The sequence below is a fragment of the Crocuta crocuta genome, unplaced genomic scaffold (genome assembly GCF_008692635.1).
Source record: "Crocuta crocuta isolate KB4526 unplaced genomic scaffold, BGI_CrCroc_1.0 scaffold70, whole genome shotgun sequence".
Taxonomy (NCBI): Eukaryota; Metazoa; Chordata; class Mammalia; order Carnivora; family Hyaenidae; genus Crocuta; species Crocuta crocuta.
In genome coordinates this window covers 11,839,328-11,860,423 of record NW_027528417.1, presented here as the reverse complement: position 1 = coordinate 11,860,423, position 21,096 = coordinate 11,839,328, and the positions used below count along the sequence as shown (strand labels likewise).

General features: G+C 39.4%; 1 protein-coding gene and 1 non-coding gene across 2 annotated transcripts in view; one reads left to right on the top strand and one right to left on the bottom strand.

The window, feature by feature from the left end:
• IL1RAP (interleukin 1 receptor accessory protein) overlaps positions 1 to 21,096 on the top strand; it is a 129,153-nt gene that overhangs the window by 37,980 nt on the left and 70,077 nt on the right. The window contains exon 2 of the mRNA XM_077754379.1: positions 15,146 to 15,210. Within this exon, the coding sequence (XP_077610505.1) occupies positions 15,147 to 15,210 (64 nt within the window). The 5' untranslated portion in view covers position 15,146. The remainder of the gene's footprint in view (positions 1 to 15,145; positions 15,211 to 21,096) is intronic.
• Positions 8,221 to 8,304, bottom strand: TRNAL-UAG (transfer RNA leucine (anticodon UAG)). The gene has a single exon. It is a non-coding gene; the product is annotated as a tRNA-Leu (tRNA).

Below are 21,096 nucleotides of genomic sequence, written 5' to 3'. Positions count from 1 at the left end.
TCAAATCTGTATCATCTTTTAGCATTTAATGTTGCATAGTAGATCCTCAGTTATCATTTATTAGCTTTGCATTGGAAGTCACAAAATCCCCACTTGTACTTTCTCTCTCTCTCTTTATGTGTGCGTGTATACAAATATATATATATGTATGTGTATATATACATATACACATACATATATATACACATACATATATATATACACATACATATATATTGGTATATATTCTGTCCTCCCGTTCAGTTTTCTTGTCAGAGCATTTTATTTATTTATTTATTTTATTTTTTTATTATTTTTTTTGAATTTTTTTTATTTCTTTCTAGGAGAGAGAGAGACAGCATGAGCAGGGGAGGGTCGGAGAGAGAGGGAGTGACAGACTCTGAAACAGGCTCCAGGCTCTGAGCTGGCAGTCAGCACAGAGCCCGACGCGGGGCTTGAACCCACGAACCGCGAGATAATGACCTGAGCGAAACTCGGATGCTTAACCGACTAAGCCACCTGGGCGCCCTTGTCAGAGCATTTTAAAACCTCATATTAAGCACTGCTTGAGCACCTCTCTGTGAGGGCACTGTTTTTTCTAAGTAGCATATTTGTTGAAAGTAGGGTCACTTGAGTTTTTAGTGCTTTATGGATCAGCAGATAATAGCACTATAAAATTCCTGCTCATTCTCATTCTGATGAAAGGAGGATTGCGTGGTCTCACTGTATTTGCAATAAAGTCACCAAATGTCAAATGCATATGTAAATGCACAGTTCTTTAACTGTGGCCAGAGCCTCCCACCCCTTCCCTCCATTCAGAGTGATCTGGTAGACTGAGGTCACATCCCAGACTATGGGACTGGTGGGTACACATTGCCATCTGTCAGGAAAATCCTGGTGTCCAAAAATCCGTGAAAGAAGCCATAGAATTTTTTCAGCCGGGACACAGATGCCCACAGACTCGCACAGTGTTAGTTCATAAGGGGATGTTCTTTAACACTTTAGATACAGAGAGATGATACTTTCTTTAAGGCTCTCTACTTTTGGCTTATGTGCATTCCCAGAAAGACTTGGAATATTATCTCTGCATTTCCGGGACAGGAGAGGAAGCCTCAATGGACTGTGCTTTCCAGTAGGCAGAATGCTTGAAAGCAGAGGCTGTCCTAAAGGCCCCGTGCTTTCTCATCGTTAGCAGTGTCAGTTTGGTACATGGTAAGTCTTCTGTGAAACTTCTTATTTCACTTGTGACTTGAACTCTTCTTAATAAAGCTAGTTGTGGAAACTGAGTCACGTGGAGAATAAAGTGCATAGGCAGAGTCGTACGACTAATTAATGCAAGAGTCAGGATGAGGACCCAGGACCCATCCCTCTGGTTTCTTTGCGTAATTGACAGTGAGGAGCCCCTAGGTGCTACAGGGTCTGTTTGAGTAGCTGATACTGCTGACTCTTCCAGGTCCCTGAGCGCGAGTGCAGGTGAAGCTCCGGTCTGATGGATGATAGCAAGCCAGTTATTTGTTTCTGACAGAAGCCGAGATGACACGGGGAAGTGATCTTGCGAAAGGACAATTGATTCTGTTGTAAGACCAAGGTGGTGGAGACCCATTCCAGTCTAATTTCTGAAGGTGGGCTCACTGTTAAAGCAGTGGATCTTGAGGAGACCCACAGGACTCACAGTGACATGTGTCTAGACCCACCTTGGAAGAGCGGGCATCCTCTGGATGGCTTTTAACCCTGCTGAAGAGTCTGGTTTGCACATGAAGATGTGTGTAAAATAAGAGCATTAACATCTCATATTTGCATCACACTTCACTGTTATGAAGCTTTTCCATAGATACTACCTAATTTGATCCTGACAGCAGCCTATGAAGTCAATATTTGCAATCCTATCTTACTGATAAGGATTGTGGGATCCACAGTAAATTATCTAAGGGGCACACAGTTAAAGGGTGACCAGCAGCAAACTAGAACAGAGGTTGACTGTGTCCTTGAGAGAGGTTCCTTCTACTTCTCAGCAGTTGCCATATGCATATATGTGTTTGTTGTGTAACAATATTGGACTGTGGACGTAAGCTAGGAGTCCTGGTCCAAAACAGGAGATGGAAAGGGGGGAAAATCCCTAAATCATATAGATTGGCATAGACATTTCTGAGGGCCCTAAGAGATGTACAGATACCTGCTCAGAGTTTTTAGAAAAGGCACTGTTTACTTTTAGCCAGTGACAAGATAAGGGAGAATCAGGAAAGACTGCAGAGTGGAGATGAAGCTCTGGGGAAGTTTGGGTTTACTTAATTTCTCTGGTAGCCAGTTTAGTCCCAAGTTGGGTGACTTTGAGAAGCCCCTGTATCTTATAAGTTGAGGCTTGATCTGGGAAATAGGGTTTGGGCTCTCCCTTCCCCAGTTAAATTTTTTACAATCTATAGCAGGATTTCCAGTGGCACTCTGAGAGGCATAATGCATGAAAAAGAGGTTCATGGTCAAATAACTCTGCTTAATGCTGGGCTGAAACAAGTCAGCCAGGATATTTACTTGGCAGATGACCAGAGGCTTTAAAATGCTAATGTGTATCCTGAATCTCCACAAAGAACTTCGGGACATGTCACTTTTCAAAATCATTTGGCCACATGGTCCTTTGGCACAATGCACCTTTGGGATACGATAGTTTCCACCATGTACTTTGGTGCGATTGTACTGTATGATCATATACTTGTTCTGGTCTCTACTCTTTTCTTTTTCTTTTGTGTTTGTAAGTCTGACTTTGCTCCCAAACTGTGAGATCCATGATTATAAGAACTCTATGTTTATTTCTCTATACCTCACAGTTTCTATTAAAGTATATGAAATAGGGGCTCAATAAATCTTGATTTGAACAAAATTTGATTCTGTAGATGCAGAGGCTAGAGCGTACGGTTTTTGTGGAGAAATCAGTGGAAACTTGGCCACAGTTTTGTTACCTGTGGCCTCCCTAACAGTTGGAAGATGATGTCTTTCTCTTGAGAGCCTCAAAGGCAGCATCCTGATCTTCAGACCATTCCTTTGAGTTAGAGGTGACTAGTGGCAGTGATCTTATATGACATTTAAGGAGAGAAAACCTCAGATGGCTAAGAAGCTTTTCTATGGTGGAAAAAGTAATTAATTTCCTAACCTGGAGGTTGCTGGATCTGAGTCTATAAGGTGACAGGATTGTTTTGTGTCTGTGATGGCTATGATTTCACCTACTTCCCCACTTGAGCCCTGCCAGATGGCATCATATTTCCCCAAGGAGCTGCTCCCTCCTCTCTATTCTCCCATGCTGTGAAATGCCTTTGGTGTATAAACCTTCTGTAGGTTCTGGTTGTTTATATGCTTCAAGACTGTAAGCTCCAGGACAGGGGAATTTTCCCTCCCTCCTCTGCCCTCAGAGTGTGTCCAGAGCTTGATAAATATTTGTTGGGTGAATTAGAAGGAATCTTGGGTACATTCCTCATAAATATTCTTCCTCACCCCAGCCATAAAACTCCCTGAAATGATTCTGTGTCATATTCTGTGTCAGACTTTAAGCTGGTTTCTCGATTTAGAAGGTTATAGCATTCCCCTGTAGTTTTCTCTAACGTCTCTCTGTTGTTTAAACCACTTCAATCAAGCAAAAGTTTTTCCATGATATTTTGAAGAAGCATAACATATTAACAGTGGAATACATAAATACTCAGTGTACAGACTGATGAATTGTTACACATGCATCATTAGGTAACCATCACCTGAATAAAAATTAGAATATTACCAGATCTTAGAAGATGTATTCTCGCCTCTCTCCGTCAATATTGCCAAAGGTAATCCAGGTTCTGATGTGAAGTGAGTAATTTATGCTGTTTCTTTTTGATTTTATGTTCTCCACTGCTTCAGATTCTTTCAAATTTAAAGAAGCAAAATAAAAATTTCAGCTTATTTCATAATAAACCCAATAGGGTAACACATTATATTAGGATAGCCCTGTATAATTACAAAATCTCTGTCCACGTGTCACATCATTCAGTCCTCTGTAACCATCTCATAAGATAGTCATAGCAGAAGGTTTTACTTCCATTCAAAAAATGAGGTATTGAAAGACTAGAGAAGGAGAAGGTCCTGGACCATAGTCTTCCCAAGTTCAACTCAATTATAGAGTGTTCCATAACAATTTCGGCTTCTTCGTAAGGTACTGAGGCTGGATTTATAACTGCTGTAAGTCAGAAGACTATCTCCTCTGAAATATTTGGGGAATAGAGCACTAAACTTGGACCCGGAATGACACGTTTTGCCCAATGCTCAATGGTCAACTTGAGCCAGGTAACTTGGACTCTTCTTTATAACTAATATTAATGGTAGCTCCTTTTGGTCAGTTGCTCCACAGTTTATCAGGTTTTTCACATTGGTTATCTGCTTTAATAAGAGATAATGATAATCAGTATTTGCTGAAAGCTTCTTATGTGCCTGGACAGTGCTAATTACTCTACAGAGATTACCAAGCATACTCCTCCCAAAGGACTGATGAAGTAGGAGTAATCACCCCCACCATGCAAAACTCCTGCCTCAGTCCCCCTCCATCCATGGCTAATACTTAACCATCAAATTGTCCACCCACTAGGAAAAGGCTACAGAGGGACCCTCTTCTTATTCAAGTGTCCACGGACATTTAGCATGTCAGTCTTAAATTAGTCATCAAGACAGTGACTAGCTTATGACTCTTAAGTGGTTGTTATGAATCTTTATCTCCTCCTCTCTCAGGCTCTTCGAGATCAAACAATCAAACTTAGAACTCCCAATGTTGTGTTCTTCTTAAGGTTCCTTTCACCTTCATCTCACTGAAAACCTCGTTCTAGTTCTTTCTCATGAAGAATGAGACTTGATGATATTTCTTCCCTCACCCCACAGAGCATGTTGCTATTCAAAATATTAAAGAACAAAAGGAAATCAATCTGTTCACATTCTATTCCAAGCTTCTAAAGATGGGAGGTGGTATATTATATATGTACTTTCAGAGTTCCAGACACTTTGAAGCTATTTAGTAACAAAGAGGAGGGCAATATCTAAGAGTAGTGTGCTAATGTTTTCTGGAGTGAACTTTGACTCTGCTGTTATGTCAAGGTTAGTGACACTGGCTTATGCTGAAAGTGGGGACATTTCATTGATCTTTCTGTGTGTTTCTACTGCTGGAGTTTTCTGGAACATTCAGTACTTACCAACAGGACAATGTTATTTTCAAAGCAAATGTTGAAAATAGAAGCCGTATTTAGGTTAAAACAGCTTTCATTTATTTAAACTGCCTAAAAGGGTTCACAAATAGTTTTCAGAGCTGTTAAAAAGGAAGACTCATGCTACTTAAAAAACGCATGTTTAATGAACATACAATAAAATTTGCTTTTTAAAAGTACAGCTCTATGAATAAGTCTCCTATCGACTCACTTAATCACTGACCCAGTCAGGACCCAGACTCTTCTATCCTCCCAAACACTTTTGTGCCTTTACAGTTTACACCCGCCCACTACCTGTCGCCCCTGACTTGTTCCCTGTCACTCTAGTTTTGTCTTTTCAGGAATGTCCTTTAGATGGAATTGGACAGTTGGTGACCTACTGAGACTGGCTTTTTTTCACTTAACAGAATACCTTTGGGATTCATCCAAGTTGGTATGGACAGCTCGTTGCTTTGTCTTGCTGAAGAGTAGGCTATTTTTTCCAATATACCAGAGTTTGTTTATCCATTTGCCTGTTGAAGGGCATTTGAGTTGTTTCCAGTTTTTGACAATTAATAGCAGAGCTTCTGTAAACACTCATGTACAGGTTTTTGCGTGAACATAAGTTTCCGGTTCTCTTAGGTAAATACCCAGGAGAGGGGATGCTAGATCCTATGGCAAGTGTATGTTTAACTTCCTAAGAAGTGGCCGTGTGATTTTCCAGAGAGGCAGTGCCATTGTGTAGTCCCAGCAGTTGAACGGTTTCAGTTGCTCTGTATTCAGAGCACTCAGCATTGCCAGTATTTCTTACTTTAGTGATTCTGAAAGTTTTGTAGTGGTATCTGATTTTGTGCTTTTAATTTTCATTTCCCTTATGGCTGCTGCTGGTGATCCTTTCCTGTGTTAACTTACCTCTTGAATATCCTTTTTCAGTAAATGGCTTGTTAAGACTTTTGACATTTTAAAACTGGGTTGTTTAGAGGGATAGAGAAAGTGTTGTGTATACACACACCCCCATGCACAGAATAAAATTTTACCATTCATGACACCATAGATGGACCTAGAGGATATTATGCTAAGTGTTTAAGTGAGACCAAAAAAAAAAAAGGTAGGTACTGTATGACTTCACTTATATGTAGAATCTTAAAAAACAAGCAAACAAAGAACAGAAATAGACTTATAAATACAGAGAACAAATGTGGTTACATGTGGTTACAACAGGGGATGGGGGAATGGGTAAAATAGGTGAAGGTGATTAAGAGGCACAGACCTCAAGTTGTAAAATTAATAGGTCACAAGGATGGAAAGCACAGTATATGTATAGTCAATATGGTAATAACTTTGTATGGTGACAGATGGTAACTATACCATGGTGAACATTTTGTAATGTATATAGTTGTTAAATCACCATGTTGTACACCTGAAACTAATATTATATTTTGTCAACTGTACTTCAATTTTTTAAAAAGTTGGGTTGCTTGTATTGTGATTCCTACCACTTTATTCTTCTTTCTCAAAATATTTGTCAAAATTTAAGACATTTCTCTTAAGACATACATTTTAAAATCAGCTTGTCCTTATCTATAAACAAATCTGGCCAAGTTTTTTTTATTGGAATTTTGTTAAATCTGTCAATTAATTTGGGGGGAGAATTGGCATCCTTTCTGTGTGGAGCCTTTCAATCCATGAATATGGTATGTCTCTTGGATTATTTTCTATTACTACCACTGTAATAAATTACCACAAATGTAGCGGCTTAAAACAACATCCATGTATTATATCCCAGTTTCTGTGAGTCAGTTCAAGTACAGTGTTCTCTGCTTAGTGTCTTACATGGCTAAAATTAAAACGTCAGCAAGGTTATGTGCCTTTCTCGAGACTCTGGGGAGGAATACAGTTCCAAAGTTGGGCAGATTTTTTTAAAGTTTTTATTTAAATTCTAGGTAGTTAACATAAAAATGTAATATTAGTTTCAGGTATACATTGGAGTTAGCTAATGATTCCATACATTACTTGGTGCTCATCACAACCAGTGCTCTCCTTAATTCCCATCACCTATTTAACTCATATCCCTACCTCCCTTCTAGTAATCAACAATTTGTGTTCTATAGTGAAGAGTCTGTTTTTTGCTTTGCCCCCTCTCTCTTCCCCACCCTTTGCTTATTTGTTTTGTTTCTTAAATTCCACATGGGTGAAATCATATGCTATTTGTCTTTCTCTGACTGACTTTCTTCAGTTAATACTCTATAGCTCCATCCATATTGTTGCAAATGGTAAGATTTCATTCTTTTTTATGGCTGAATAATATTCCATTATATATATGTGGAATATATATTCCATTATATATATGTGTGTGTATGTGTGTGTGTATACACACACATACACACATATGCCCCACACACATACACACATATGCCACATCTTTTTTATCCATTCATCTATTGGTGGACACTTGGACTGCTTCCATAATTTGGGTACTGTAAATAATGCTGCTGTAGACATTGGGGTGTGTATGTATCCCTCTGAATTAATATTTTTGTATTCATTGGGTAAATAGTGGTATGATTGCTGGATTTTAGGATAGTTCTATTTTTACCTCTTTGAGGACCCTCCGTACTGTTGTCCACAGTGGCTGCATCAGTTTGCGTTCCTACTGAGTGTAAGAGGGTTCCTCTTTCACCACATCTTCAAGTTGTTGGCAAATTTTTATTTCCTACATTGTAGGCCCTCAGTACCTGACCTCTCACTGGCTGTCTGGCTGTCAGCTGAAAGTCTCTTGCAGCTCTGGAAAGTCACCTGCAACCAAACAGAAGGTCCTTAACACGTTACTACATTTATCTTTAATACCAAAGTCCTCTCAAGTTTTTCTCTTGCTTCACATTTCTATGATTTGTCTGTCTGCTGCATCTCTCTCACTTTATTTTTTTTTAAATTTTTTAATGTTTTATTTATTTCTGAGAGAGAGAGAGACATAGCATGAACAGGGAGGGTCAGAGAGAGAGGGAGACACAGAATCTGAAACAGGCTCCAGGCTCTGAGCTAGCTGTCAGCACAGAGCCCGACGCGGGGCTCGAACCCACAGCTGTGAGATCATGACCTGAGCCTAAGTCAGACGCTTAACCGACTGAGCCACCCAGGCACCCCACATCTCTCTCACTTTAACCAGAGAAAGTTCTTAAGTGTTGATGTTATTGATTAGATTGAATCCATGTGAATAATCTAGTATAATTTCCATATTTTGAGGTCCATAGCCTTAATTATATTTGCAGAGTTCTTTTGGCTAAGTAGGGCAACAAAACAGATTCCAGGGATTTCGGGCATGGGACCATTTTGCCAACCATATATTTCCATTTATTTAGCTCATCTCTGATTTCTTTTACCAATATCCTTACATATTTCAGCTTACAGACCTTTTTATATGTTGGTTAGACTTTTTGCTCAGCATTTTTTTAGTTATTATGACAAGCCTTTTTATTTTTAATTATTTTTAATGTTTTATTATATGAGAGAGAGAGAGAGAGAGAGCGAGAGAGAGAGAGAGAGAGAGAGAGCGAGCGAGCGAGCACGGGGGAGGAGCAGAGAGATAGAGACAGATCTGAAGCAGGCTCCAGGCTGCAGACTCCTGGAGAGAGCCTGATAACCTGATGTAGGGCTCAAACTCACGAGCAGTGAGATAATGACCTGAGCCAAAATCGGATGCTTAATTGACTAAGCCACTCAGGCTCCCCTTATTATAATAAGCCTTTTTAAAAAGTTGCATTTTCCAGGCGCCTAAGTAGCTCAGTTGGTTAATCCTCCAACTCTTGGTTTCCACTTGGATCGTAATCTCACAGTTTGGGTTTGTGAGTTCAAGCCCTGCATCGGGCTCCACACTGTTACCAGGGGTCTGCTTGGATTCTCTCTCTCCCTCTCTCCTGCCCCATCCCTACACACAATCTTGTGCTCTCTCTCTTTCTAAAGAAATAAGCTTTTTAAGAAAAGGTTTTGTTTAACTTTGTTATTGCCAGTATATATACTTTTTGCATGTTAACCATGTACGCTGTGACTTCTTTTTTTTTTTTTATAAATTATTTAGGATTTTCTATGTGGAAAATTACATCATCTGTGAATAGCCTTACTGTACTAGTTCAGACTTCCAGTATGATGTTGAATAGTACTAAGAATGAACATCCTTGCCTTGCTGCTGATCTGAGTGGAAAAGTATTTGGTTTTCAACATTAGATGTGATGTTAACTGTAGTTTTTTATAGATGCTTTTTATTGGTTTGAGGAGGTTCCCTTCTATTCTAAGTTAGCTAAGAGCTTTTATCACGAATAGATACTGAATTTGTCAAATGTTCCTGTTGCATCAATTGAGATAATCATGTGATTTTCCTTCTTTAGACTTTGAAAATACTGAAACCAGCCTTGCATTCCTGGGATGACTCTGCTTGGTTGTGGGATATCTGTAGCTTTGGTTTCTTGTACTATCGGTGGCAGAATTTGGAATCAGAGTACTGTTGTGACATGAAATGAAATTGGTAATTGTTTTGTCTTCTTTTATTTTCTGGAAGAGATTATCTAGAACAAGTGTTATTTATTCTTTAAATGTTTGATCAAATTCACCAGTGAAGTCACCTGGAGCTTGGAAATTTCTTTTTTGTAAGGTTTCTAATAGCAAATGTCATTTTAAAAAATAATTGTGGGACCAATAAGATTGTCCATTTTCATTTTGGATGAGCTTTTGTAGTTTGTGGGTTTTGAGATATTGGTCCATTTCATCTCAATTGTGTTATATGTGACCAGAGTATTTAGTATTCCCTTAATTACCATTTTCCCCTTTATTACCATTTTAATGCCCCATGATCAATAGTGATATAGCCTCTTTTATTTCTGATATTAGTGATATGGGTTTTTTTTCTCTCCTTGATTTACCTGGCTAGAGATTTAGCACGTTTTCTATTGTTGTTGTTTTTTTCAAAGAACTAACTTTTGGCTTCATTTTTTTTCTCTTTTAAAATTTTTGATCACTAATTTTCATCATTTCCTTCAGTTGGCTTGCTTTATTTTTCTACTCTTATTCTAGGTTCTTAAGGTAGATGATTAGATTATTGACTTCAAATTTTTCTTCCTTTCTAATATAAAGCTTTTAATACTACAAATTATTTTCTACATGCTGCTTTAGCTACATCTCACTCACTTTGGTATGTTGTGTTTTCATTTTTGTTCAGTTTAAATTATTTTCTAACAGTCTTCTTTTTGACTGATGAATTATTTAGACACACAATGGACCCTTGAATAACGTGGATCTGAACTGTGCAGATCCACCAGTACACAGATTTTCTTTCAATAAATGCACGACATTGCTATCAATGTATTTTCTCTTTCTTATGATTTTCTTAATAACATTTTCTTTTCTCTAGCTTACTCTATTTTAAGAATATTGTATATACCATATACCATGTGTATATACCATATACCGTTATATATACACATATAACACATATACAAAATATGTGTTAACCAAGTATTTGTATTATTGGTAAGGCTTCCTGTCAACAGTAGGTTGTTAGTAGTTAGGTTTCTGGGAAGCCAAAATTTATGCATGGATTTTAGACTGTGTGGATGGTCAACACCCGTAACCTTTCATTATTCAAGGCTCAGCTGTATATACCTGAATTTCTAAGTGTTTGAGTATTACCCTGTCATTTTCTTTTATTGGTTTTTAGTTTAATTCGATAGCTAGAGAATATATACTCAATTCTTTTAAATTTGTTAAGGTTTGATTTATAGTTCATGATATAGCTGATCTTGGTAAATGTGCTATGTGTACTTGAAAAGAGTGTGCTTTATTTACTTTGTGGAGTCTTCATAGACTTGTCTTATGCATACTGTGCAGGTTTTTAGCTGCATTCATTAAGAGAAATGAAGTGGGTTATGCTTTCTTTGTTTCACTCATCATGAGTCTTCCATGTCACTCTGCTGATACTTTTGTTTACTGATAAATATTCTTTTCTGAAGTATTGTGCACAAGCATCCATTTATGGTTCAAAAACTGTAAACTAGATAAAAGATTGATGGTGAAAATAACTTTGATTTCTTAATAAATGCCATCTTTCCCTTTCTGTAAAATGGGGTCATTAATAACTTTTCCCATGTCCTTTAAAGACTTGTTTGTCGTATCTTAGGTGAGCATACATGCAAAATCTGCTCAAACTTTATTAGTAAGTTAGAGAAGTAAGTTAGGTACAGTTATTAAGTTTATCAGTAAGTTAGGATCTGGATGGGATCCGGACTCAAGGAAGTGATTTGGCTGCAGGGCTGCCCCGGCATGGAGATGACCATGTAGGGTCTGTGGCTTGGTGTTTACGGCCAAGTTTTCAGTGGACAGATCATAGCAAAGGACATCTGTCAACCGGGAATGAAGCAGGTCATAGCAACTTTGTGGTTACAGGAGGCTTATCTTGCTTGGAGCAAGACCTTACGGGGAACAAAATTCAGGCTTCTGGAAAAGAAGGTCCAGGCTGAAGGTCCACATTTCAACTATGTTGCTGGGCTTCAAAGAGTGGCTGGGCTCTAGGTATGGGCTATATGTGGAATCAGGAAACTGAGGGGGAAATCCAGCCCTGTGGCCTGGTGAAATGCTACAGTGCAGGAGGAAGGCAAATGTGATTCAGGGATAATGCCAGCCTGGGGGTACAGCTCTAGTGCCAGCCGGTCACCTGCTGGCCCTGTGAGAGAATCATTGGTCAGAGCTGACTCAGAGGCAAGGGGATCCTGAAGCTTGGTAAGCCTAGAAAATGCAGACAGTGGAATGATTCATATGCAGGGGTAGGTGTTAAAGTGCTGATCTTATGTTAACAATCATCATTAATATTATTGTTGATTACGTAAAAATAAGTACATATGTGAGACTTTTTGCCAGGTTCTTTTGGCATCTGAGTTGATACAGCAGGACACAGTGGAATTAAATATGACTGAAGTACTAGTACCTAAGAGGGGACGTATGAAAATGATTTTACAGTAGGTGAAGTGGGTAGTGCAGAAAAGGCTGACTGGGAATTTATTTTTGTAGGTTGCAATCATCTGAGGCAAGGGCCAAGTCTGTTAAATGCCATGGCAATAGTCTAAAGCTGGGCTGTAATTCAGACCATGAGAAACCGTGTGTGATTAGGTAGGTTCCTTTGCTTTCTGACAGCTTTTCCATCTCTGAAAATATCCAGCGCCCTCTCTCCCCAAGAAACAGGAACCAAAAATGTATTACTAGTCGCAATAATAAAATTCCGAGGGAGAATGGAAGATGATGTGAAATGAACCAGCCAACTTCCTCCCACTAACCTTGGTACCTTCAGACTGTCAGAACCAGCCTGCACAATCACATTTTCTTTTCAGTCTGCTTTATTCTAATTCATCACAGGACAGCGCTGACCCTGGATTTGTGTTTGCACACAGGTTATCTTTAGATTGGCTTTACCTTGATGACCTGAGCCTTGCTGCCTCTGGAAGAATCCAGTTACTCAGGGGAATATCAATTAAGGCCCTCGATCACACTAATTAGAATGTCTTCTATGTGTTGCCCTAGGAATCCAGCAGCTTATAAACAGGCGAATTGGGAAAATCTAGAGGTGTGGGCTTTTGGTTTTGTTTTTTATTTTTTTTTATAGCCAAAAGCAATTTGGGTGGTAGAGTGGTTTCGCACAAGGAGTATTGTGGCTTGAGTTACTGTGCCCTGAATCTGCAATGAAATATCTAGTTGTTCTCCACTGACAATGATTAATGCAGATTTATTAAATACCTTTATTAATGACTTGGACGAGGACATAGGTGGCATGCTGATCAAGTTTATAGATGACACAAAGCTAGGAGTTAAACAATTACTGTGATGACAGGCTCAGGAGACAAAATGATTTCAAGACAGAATTTAGTGGCAATTCATTCAACACATCCCGGGAAGAATGATCTCCAGAAGGTACAATTTGATGACCACGTCAGTCTTCCAATCAGAAACCCTCATTGATTCCCTATCTTCTGTGTAAATTAAATCCGGAGTCCTTTGCTTGCTGTTCAAGGCCTCGGTGGAATCTGATCCTAACATTCCCTGCTTTCCAACAAACTCTTTATACTTCTTTTACTAATTCCCTGTGCTTGAGCCAAACTGAGTTATTTACAGACTATTTCCTTTTTATGTTCCATGCTTTTCCTATCTGTGAACATTATTCTCCACTGAGTTTCTTCTCTCCATTTTCCTTCTGCTTCAATTCAGTTCTCGCTCAGTTCAAAAGCTACCTCTTGTATTTAGTCTTCTTTGATTGCTTTGGCTGAAGTAATCTCTTTCTTTGGCTAATCTTCCATAACACTTATCTGTTCCTCTCTTTGCTTATCAGTGTTTACTTTGTACTGTCATTATTTCTGTACACATTTTAGGTCTCTGCTAGACCTGCTTAGTGCTCGAACTTGTCTGATAAATCTTTGTATATCTTATAGTGCTTCTGCATGTGTCTTGTTCATAGCTGTGACGTTGTAGTGATTTATGTCCTCTACTGGGAAGAAATGCCTTTACAATAAGCCCCGGCGGTTGTATCATAGAGACTTGTAAACAGGAAGTGGTCAACACATGTTGTATTGAATAAATTAATGACGGATAGAAGAGTTCCCTAAATTAATGATATAAGAATTGGAAGGGAATGGTGGTGGTGAGAAAGAAACATTAAATCTCTGAGCTAAAATGGTTATGTAGGATATAATAAACTCACTTGTAGTTTTTGAACAGTCATGCTAAAGGAGAGAGCACAATATGAACTGGAGATTTGTGGTGATCTGTGGTCAGGAGAAGTGTCAGGTACCGGAAGCTTGCATTGTCCTTTAAAGTGACCATGCGCGCTGGGCTGCTTAGGCAGTACCAGTTTAGACCTTTTTTTGGTGCCATGCTCTTACGGGTGTCTCATTTAAAGTGCTATTATATGGCCACCCTATTTATCAAATACCTTTTTAACCCTTTTTTAGATTCTTGGGTCCCTGTGGTTGTGAACCTTGTGCCATAGGCTAATGGTGGCCAGACATGGTATAAATCCCATCTCTGTCACTTACTAGAAACGCGATCTGGACGAATTATCAAAACCTCTATAAGCACCCGTATGTGGCTGCTGTTTTCAAAACAGTGACAGCCTTGAATATGGAATTTTTCAGAAATATCCAGGTATCGGTAGTTATATCCCTACCATGGATTTATCAGGGGAAAGATATGTCTAAGGCAGTAGGGGAATAAATTTCACAGGACTGCTGAATCTCTAGGCCTTCTGTACTAGAGATCACACAACCAAATGTAAGGGCATAGTTCCTGCTAGTTGGCTGTTGCAACTGGTTACCAGTAGAAAGGCCAAAGGTCACAGACACCACACTCCAACCTCATCATTTGTCTCTTCCAAGGAAAAGAGGAGAGCACGCACAGGACGGCATGAGGTTTATATATTTCCTCCTACTATAAAGTCAGAGTGTAGTGGACTATAAACCAAGTCTGAATCCAGGATTTCTAGACTTTCTATTTATCATTTCTCCAGACGGAGAAGTGCCTAGATCATAAAATATTTCCAACTGGGACAGACCACGAGAATGCTATGGAGGGGAAGAAGATCAAACTTATCTGCCAGAAATGTGACTCCTCATGAAAACATTCTAGAGGAATATTTTTCTTAAGTAGGCGGTTGTGGTTGAATGATTAAGAGATTGTTCTAGAGCCAGGCTGCTGGAGCTTGACCATTATTGCACCATTTTCTAGGTGAAGGATCTTGGTTATCTTCTTCAAACTTGTGTCCGTTTCCTTATCTGGAATATGGGTGATTAAAAAAAATAAACTATTTATTGGTTGATTCCTGCAATTAAATTTGTTAAGATCGTAAACATGTTAGAACAGTTCCCTGTCCATAGTCAGCGTGCATATGCGGTAATTATTAAACTCTTGCGAGTGATACGTACTCTCCCTTAATTTTGTGTTTATGTTGACAGGATGGGACTTCTGTGGTGTGTAATGAGTCTCTACTTCTTTGGGATCCTACAAAGTGATGCCTCAGGTGAGTGAATGGCTTTTGACAGTCTTTTAAAGTACAGATTATCTATAGGGTAATATGTCAACTCTTTCTGAAAAATGAGTTAAGACGAAATAACATTTATATCCATTGTCTTCTGTGGTACCACAGAATCACAGATATGACAGAAATAGAATTTTGGTGATGGGAGGAGCCACTGACAACTTTAGTCTTTAAGGGGCACAGTGTACTTGGGGCAGTGGTCTGGTATGTCCAAATATAGGAATTTTCCATTTCCTTCATCCCCAAGCCAACTGGAGTCTGGCTTCTCTCCGTTCACCTCAGATCTTATGGGACAAGAAGTGACAGAGATGGTAGCAAGTTTTCCAAACTTCAGGAGGCGGTGGAGGAGGCCTTGGGGCTAACAGTCCATTGAGGCCTTTTAAGACCAAATGAATAGTGATAGGTTTCTGTCACCGCTTCTATCTAGGAAAGAAAGGATCTATCATTAGGCTCATTTTCTTCCCCTTTTGGTGTTACCTCTTTTTAAAAAATTTTTAATGTTTATTCATTTTTGAGAGACAGAGAGAGAGAGAGAGAGACAGAGAATGAGTGGGAGAGGGCCAGGAGAGAGGGAGACACAGAATCTGAAGCAGCCTCCAGACTCTGAGCTGTCAGTACAGAGCCTGACACGGGACTGGAATTCACGAGCCGTGAGATCATGACCTGAGCCAAAGTTGGACACTCAACCAACTGAGCCACCCAGGTGGCCCTGGGTGTTGCTTCTTAAGAGGAGCCAGCCAAAGCTGTTTGAGTTTGAATAGCCAAACTCAGTCATGATGGAACAGAATCCTATGAAATTAGATTCACAAGGGATTTGAAAGTTCATCCTTTCAGAATTCCTCTTATCTCTAGAATTACTGCTTGGAACCGTTCCATGGTAACTCTAACTAGAGGTCATCTCATTGCAGCCCATATGTCTTTGGACTGACCAAGTTCTTACAAACCTTTTTAGTATATATAATTGAGATTTGTTTCTGTCACTTCCACATTTCTGTGGTTCAACTGCTTTATTTAAGTAAAAAATACCCAATCCGATAGTGCTCTAATTTTAATACAAGGAACCTAGATATCTTCATTTGAAGAAGCTTCTCATGTATAAGTCCCCTGAAGACCATGGACAATACTTTGAATACCATTACTTTAATTCCTTTCCTGTGGGAGAAGTCTTCCAAAATGGTAACATAGTGATCATATCACCATGACAGTGTTTTCCTGTGTTCTTCGCATGGCATGGATTTGAGCCCTCTTCATCCTGATTATCTTTTCTGGATGTGTTTCCGTTTTTCTATACCACTTAAAGCATTTTATTTGAAACCAAAAATAGCACTAAAGAAAGGGTGTAACTAGGACAGAGTACAACTCAAACCTGAGAGAAGTAAAGATAACTTCCAACCTCATTGGCCCTTTTCACAAGGAAAGCATAGCCGCTAACCTAGATGATACACAGCTGGGAACCACTAATATACAGACCTACTGACTGTTTAGACCAGCATCTGTCCTGCTTGATTGAGTGTCTCATGTGACTGGTCAGTGCTGTGATGTCCTGATTTTTTAAATATGTTGAATATAATCACTGATTATAGTCAGTTCTTATTTGATTTAGTTCTGTGCTTGAATGTTATCTACTTATGGAGGTCTGCTTTAACAGCCTTAACTAGAATAGCCCTGCCAATCATGCATTCCTGTGCCCACTTTTAGTTTCCTTTATGACATTCACCATTTCTTGACATTATACTAATTTGCTCTTGTCTCCTCCTCCCCCCTCCTTCCCCTCCATTCTCCTCTTTTTCCTCTCCATCCTTTCTTTTCTTCTCCTCTCTCTACCCACCCCCCCTTCCCTTTCTCCTTCCTTCCCAATTTCTCTACTTGTAAGCTGTCCAAGGACAGGGACTTGTCTTCTTTGTTTGTTACCCAAATACTTACAATAATGATTGGTACATGGACACATAGTAGGCACTCTCTCTGTATATATATTTCATAAATGGATGGAAAAAAGTCCCTTCACATCCCTTTTGCCCAAATTGGCCAGTTTTATAATGGGACTTGTTTGGATTCATTCCAGTAATTCATCAGTGTGGTTTTATGCCCTGCCTCCCCTTGAAGGTTAAGGGAGAGGTGACCGTGTTAGGCTTGTTGAGAGATCAGTGAGATCTCAGAGGTTCGTGGGTGCTGGTGTCCCCCAGCCATCCTGGCCGTGTTACTTTCCTGAATGACCTTTACTGTACTCCATCCAAGGAGGTCTCTCACCACACCCCCCCCCCACAAATGCTATTGGAAAGCGAGTTTTCTACCCAGGAACTGTGACTCATAATTCTGCCGGGGAAGCTGACTTCTTGAATAAGATAAGTTTTCATACCAGCCCCATTGAGTCACCATGGGAGCAGGAAACATGTTGTAATCCCCTCAGCCCATCTGGCACATACTCATTTGCCTTCCTTATGAAAAGGTATATTGTGTCTGTGTCAGTGATGCACTTCCTAGTTGGAGGAAGAGGAACAAAAAGGTAGTGTTGTTGACAGAAATAAAAGGAGCGACTAACTCTGGGCTACTAGGGGACAAAAGAGACCATTGCACATGTTGGGGGAATCAACCAACCTCTCAGACATCAAGGTATCACTTCGTACAATTATATAGAGGCTGGCGGACTTGGTCTTTCATGAGCTTCTTCCTATGCTTCACGTAGACAGCTTTAATGGAATCACAGATTGATGTGAAGAACAAAGAGGAAGTAGCCAGAAAACCCTAAATCAATGTACATGCATATGATATTAGTAGGCGTCTTGTTTGGTTGTTCTGGGCTTTTCTATGTGGACCTTCTCTTAAGGGAAGCCCCACATTTAAAAAAAAAAAAAGTTTGGTTGGTTTGTTTGTTTGTTTGTTTAGAGAGTGCATGAGCATGGGCGGGGCAAAGGAGAAAGAATCCCAAGCATGCTCCGCACTTTCAGCTCTGAGCCATACCAAGGCTCCATCCCAGGAACCAAGATCATGACCTTAGCCAAAATCTAGAGTCAGACGCTTAATTGACTGAGCCATCCAGGCACCCCAGGGAAGCCCCATATTTAAAAACAGAGCCATAGTGAAATAAGAGCTTAAGTTCCATGCAGTGTGTTTTAAATGCAGTGAACTGGACTTCCAGGGACAGAATTCTGACCTCAAAACACAGTCTTCCTGGCAGCAGTACTAGGATTTCCTTATTCATTCAGGGAAGTGGGAACAATATTTTCATCTCAGGTGGCCATAAAAACAAATGCTTAAAAACAAGCATTTACTTTTAAAGGAATTAAAACTTGGGTAATTATAATGGCGATAATATACTTATAATGTGGTAGTTATAGTGGTAATAGTAAAGCTTCCTTTGCCAGAAAGTACTTTGCATTTTACATATTCAATATCATTTGACTCTCACAGTCAAACTAGAAAGTAGTCAGGCTGTTGTGACCGCATTTTGGGGAAAAGAAGACTAGAATCAAAGCAGTTAAGTGAATTACCCAAAGTCACATAGCTAATACGTAACATAACTGACTTCAACTAGAGCCTCAGTTCTCAAGATGCAGCCTATTTTAACTAAATATACTCCCCTTGGATTTCACTATGATCTACACAATTTTAAAAAAAGATTAAAATCCAAAGGGTCGCAGTTTTTGCTGTTAAAGAACCACTTTATATGTTTCTGTGCTTTTTTAGATGAAAAATATCTTCCCTCTTGACTTCTCCAACCTGCCCCCCCCCAACCTTAGCTGTTTTCTTCAGGAGGAAAATCACTGCAATGTAAGCTCAAAATTCGATCTTCCCATTTTTGCTTGTTATGGTATTGAACATTTCCAACACTGAACTCGAAGAAGTTCTGTTTTGCAAGAATCCTGAAAGCAAACTTCACTTGTCACACATTTCTCCTTTGGTGTGTTCCACTGGCAACATGTTAGGAAGTTGAACTGTTAAAACTGCCTTTAGAGTAGAAAGAAGTATTTGCAATTTGTGATTCCAAGTTGGGGACAGGGTGAGAATGGCACCACATATAATATGGTGAAGTTAAAAAATATTGCCGTATCAAAATTATTTGTTACAGAGACCATGTAAAAAAGATAGCAGTGCATTTTCAGCCCCAAGTGTGTGCTTGCGCAAGCACACGCGCGTGCATGCGCACGTGCGCACACACACACACACACACACACACACACCTTGAATATAGCTTTTTATTTCAAAGCCAACAGATGACTATGTGCAAGGTCCAGGGCTAGATTTCACACACATTGTCATTAACAGAAAACACTGGGGACTGGGGTTGGATACCTAGAGATTCTTATACACATTTTATAGTTTAGGAAAAGAAGAGCCAAAGACATGCCCAGTAGAACTAGGTGACATGGTGACATGCCCAGTAGAGCTAGGTTTTGAAGACTGCTTCAACTTCCAAAGCAGACCTTTTCTCTTTAAACTACATCGGGGTGCCTGGGTGGCTCAGTTGGTCAAGTTCTGACTCGATTTAGGCTCAGGTCATGATCTCACGATTCATGAGATTGAGCCCCACATTGCTTGCTCTCTTTCTCTCTGACCTTCCTCCACTCATTGTGTTCTCTGTCTCTTTGTCAAAATAAATAAAACATTAAATAAAATAAACTACATTGCCTTCTTTTAGGACTTTGTTCTGCTAATAAAGGTAAGATCCCATGATTTAATTTCCGTTAATTTTGAGAAATTTGTAGAAGGTACAAATAATCTTTCGGCTTCTTGAGAGTGAATAACACTATACAAAATAAATAAATAAAAACACTGGCTTACCAAGAATCGAGAGACATTGCTTTAAGTTCTGCCTGCTACTTTGTGAATGTTTAATGACATTAAAGAAATCATTTAATCAGCCTGTGGCCACTGACCTTACCCATAAATCCAACCAACCAACAATAGCAAGGCTTCAGCCAATTCTGCTTTCTGGTTTTTTTTTTAATTAAAGAACATTATGGACATTATTATATATTATGGATGAACACAACATACACTCTTTCTGTTATTTAAGCAATTTCTAATTTTTTAATGTTTATTTTGAGACAGAGAAAGAGAGAATGTGTAGGAACAGGGGCAGAGACAGAGGGAAGCACAGAATCCAAAGCAGGCTCCAGGCTCTGAGCTGTCAGCACAGGACCCAATGCAGGGCTCAAACCCATGAACGACAAGATTATGACCTGAGCCAAAGTCAGACGCTTAATTGACTGACCCATCCAAGTGCCCGTAAATAAGCAATTTCTAATGGCAAGTATTTATCTTACCAGGATTTTACTTTAGTCTAAAGATCATGTGTTGGATGATTTTATATTACAGAATCCAGGACAAATAAGGGTAGTCTCTTATGTAAGTGTCTTATAGTCAAGTTTGACAGAAAGAAGAGAAAATAAATACCAAACAGAATGCCATGGGAGAGCAGAGAAAGTTACTAGCCTTGTAGTGAGCTGTGAGAGAACAACGTCTCAGTCAAAGAACAATTGCTCTTTTCTTGGAGATAATGCATCTCTTATTTGGGGACAGAACAGTGCAATGAGCCCATTGGATAATGTGAGGGTATTGGAAGCCGAGCTGGAAGGGTAGGTTGGGGATAGGAATTCTTGCAGGTGAAGGGAATAGAGAATATTTGTGTTTAATATATTTTAGATATAGTTGGCTAGTTCTTTTTTTGTGTCTGTCTCCTACTTTTGTAAGGGCTTATAATATTTCTGATGCTATGTAATGGTTCGTTCAGCTTTCATAAGCTTTTTTTTTTTTTACTTTGCTGCCAACCCTCAATACCCTCATAGTATCTGAATATGCTTTTGGAAAAACTCCATACTTGGATGTGCTTGTACCATTCAGTCCTGTCTCTTTTGCTCTTGACTGGTC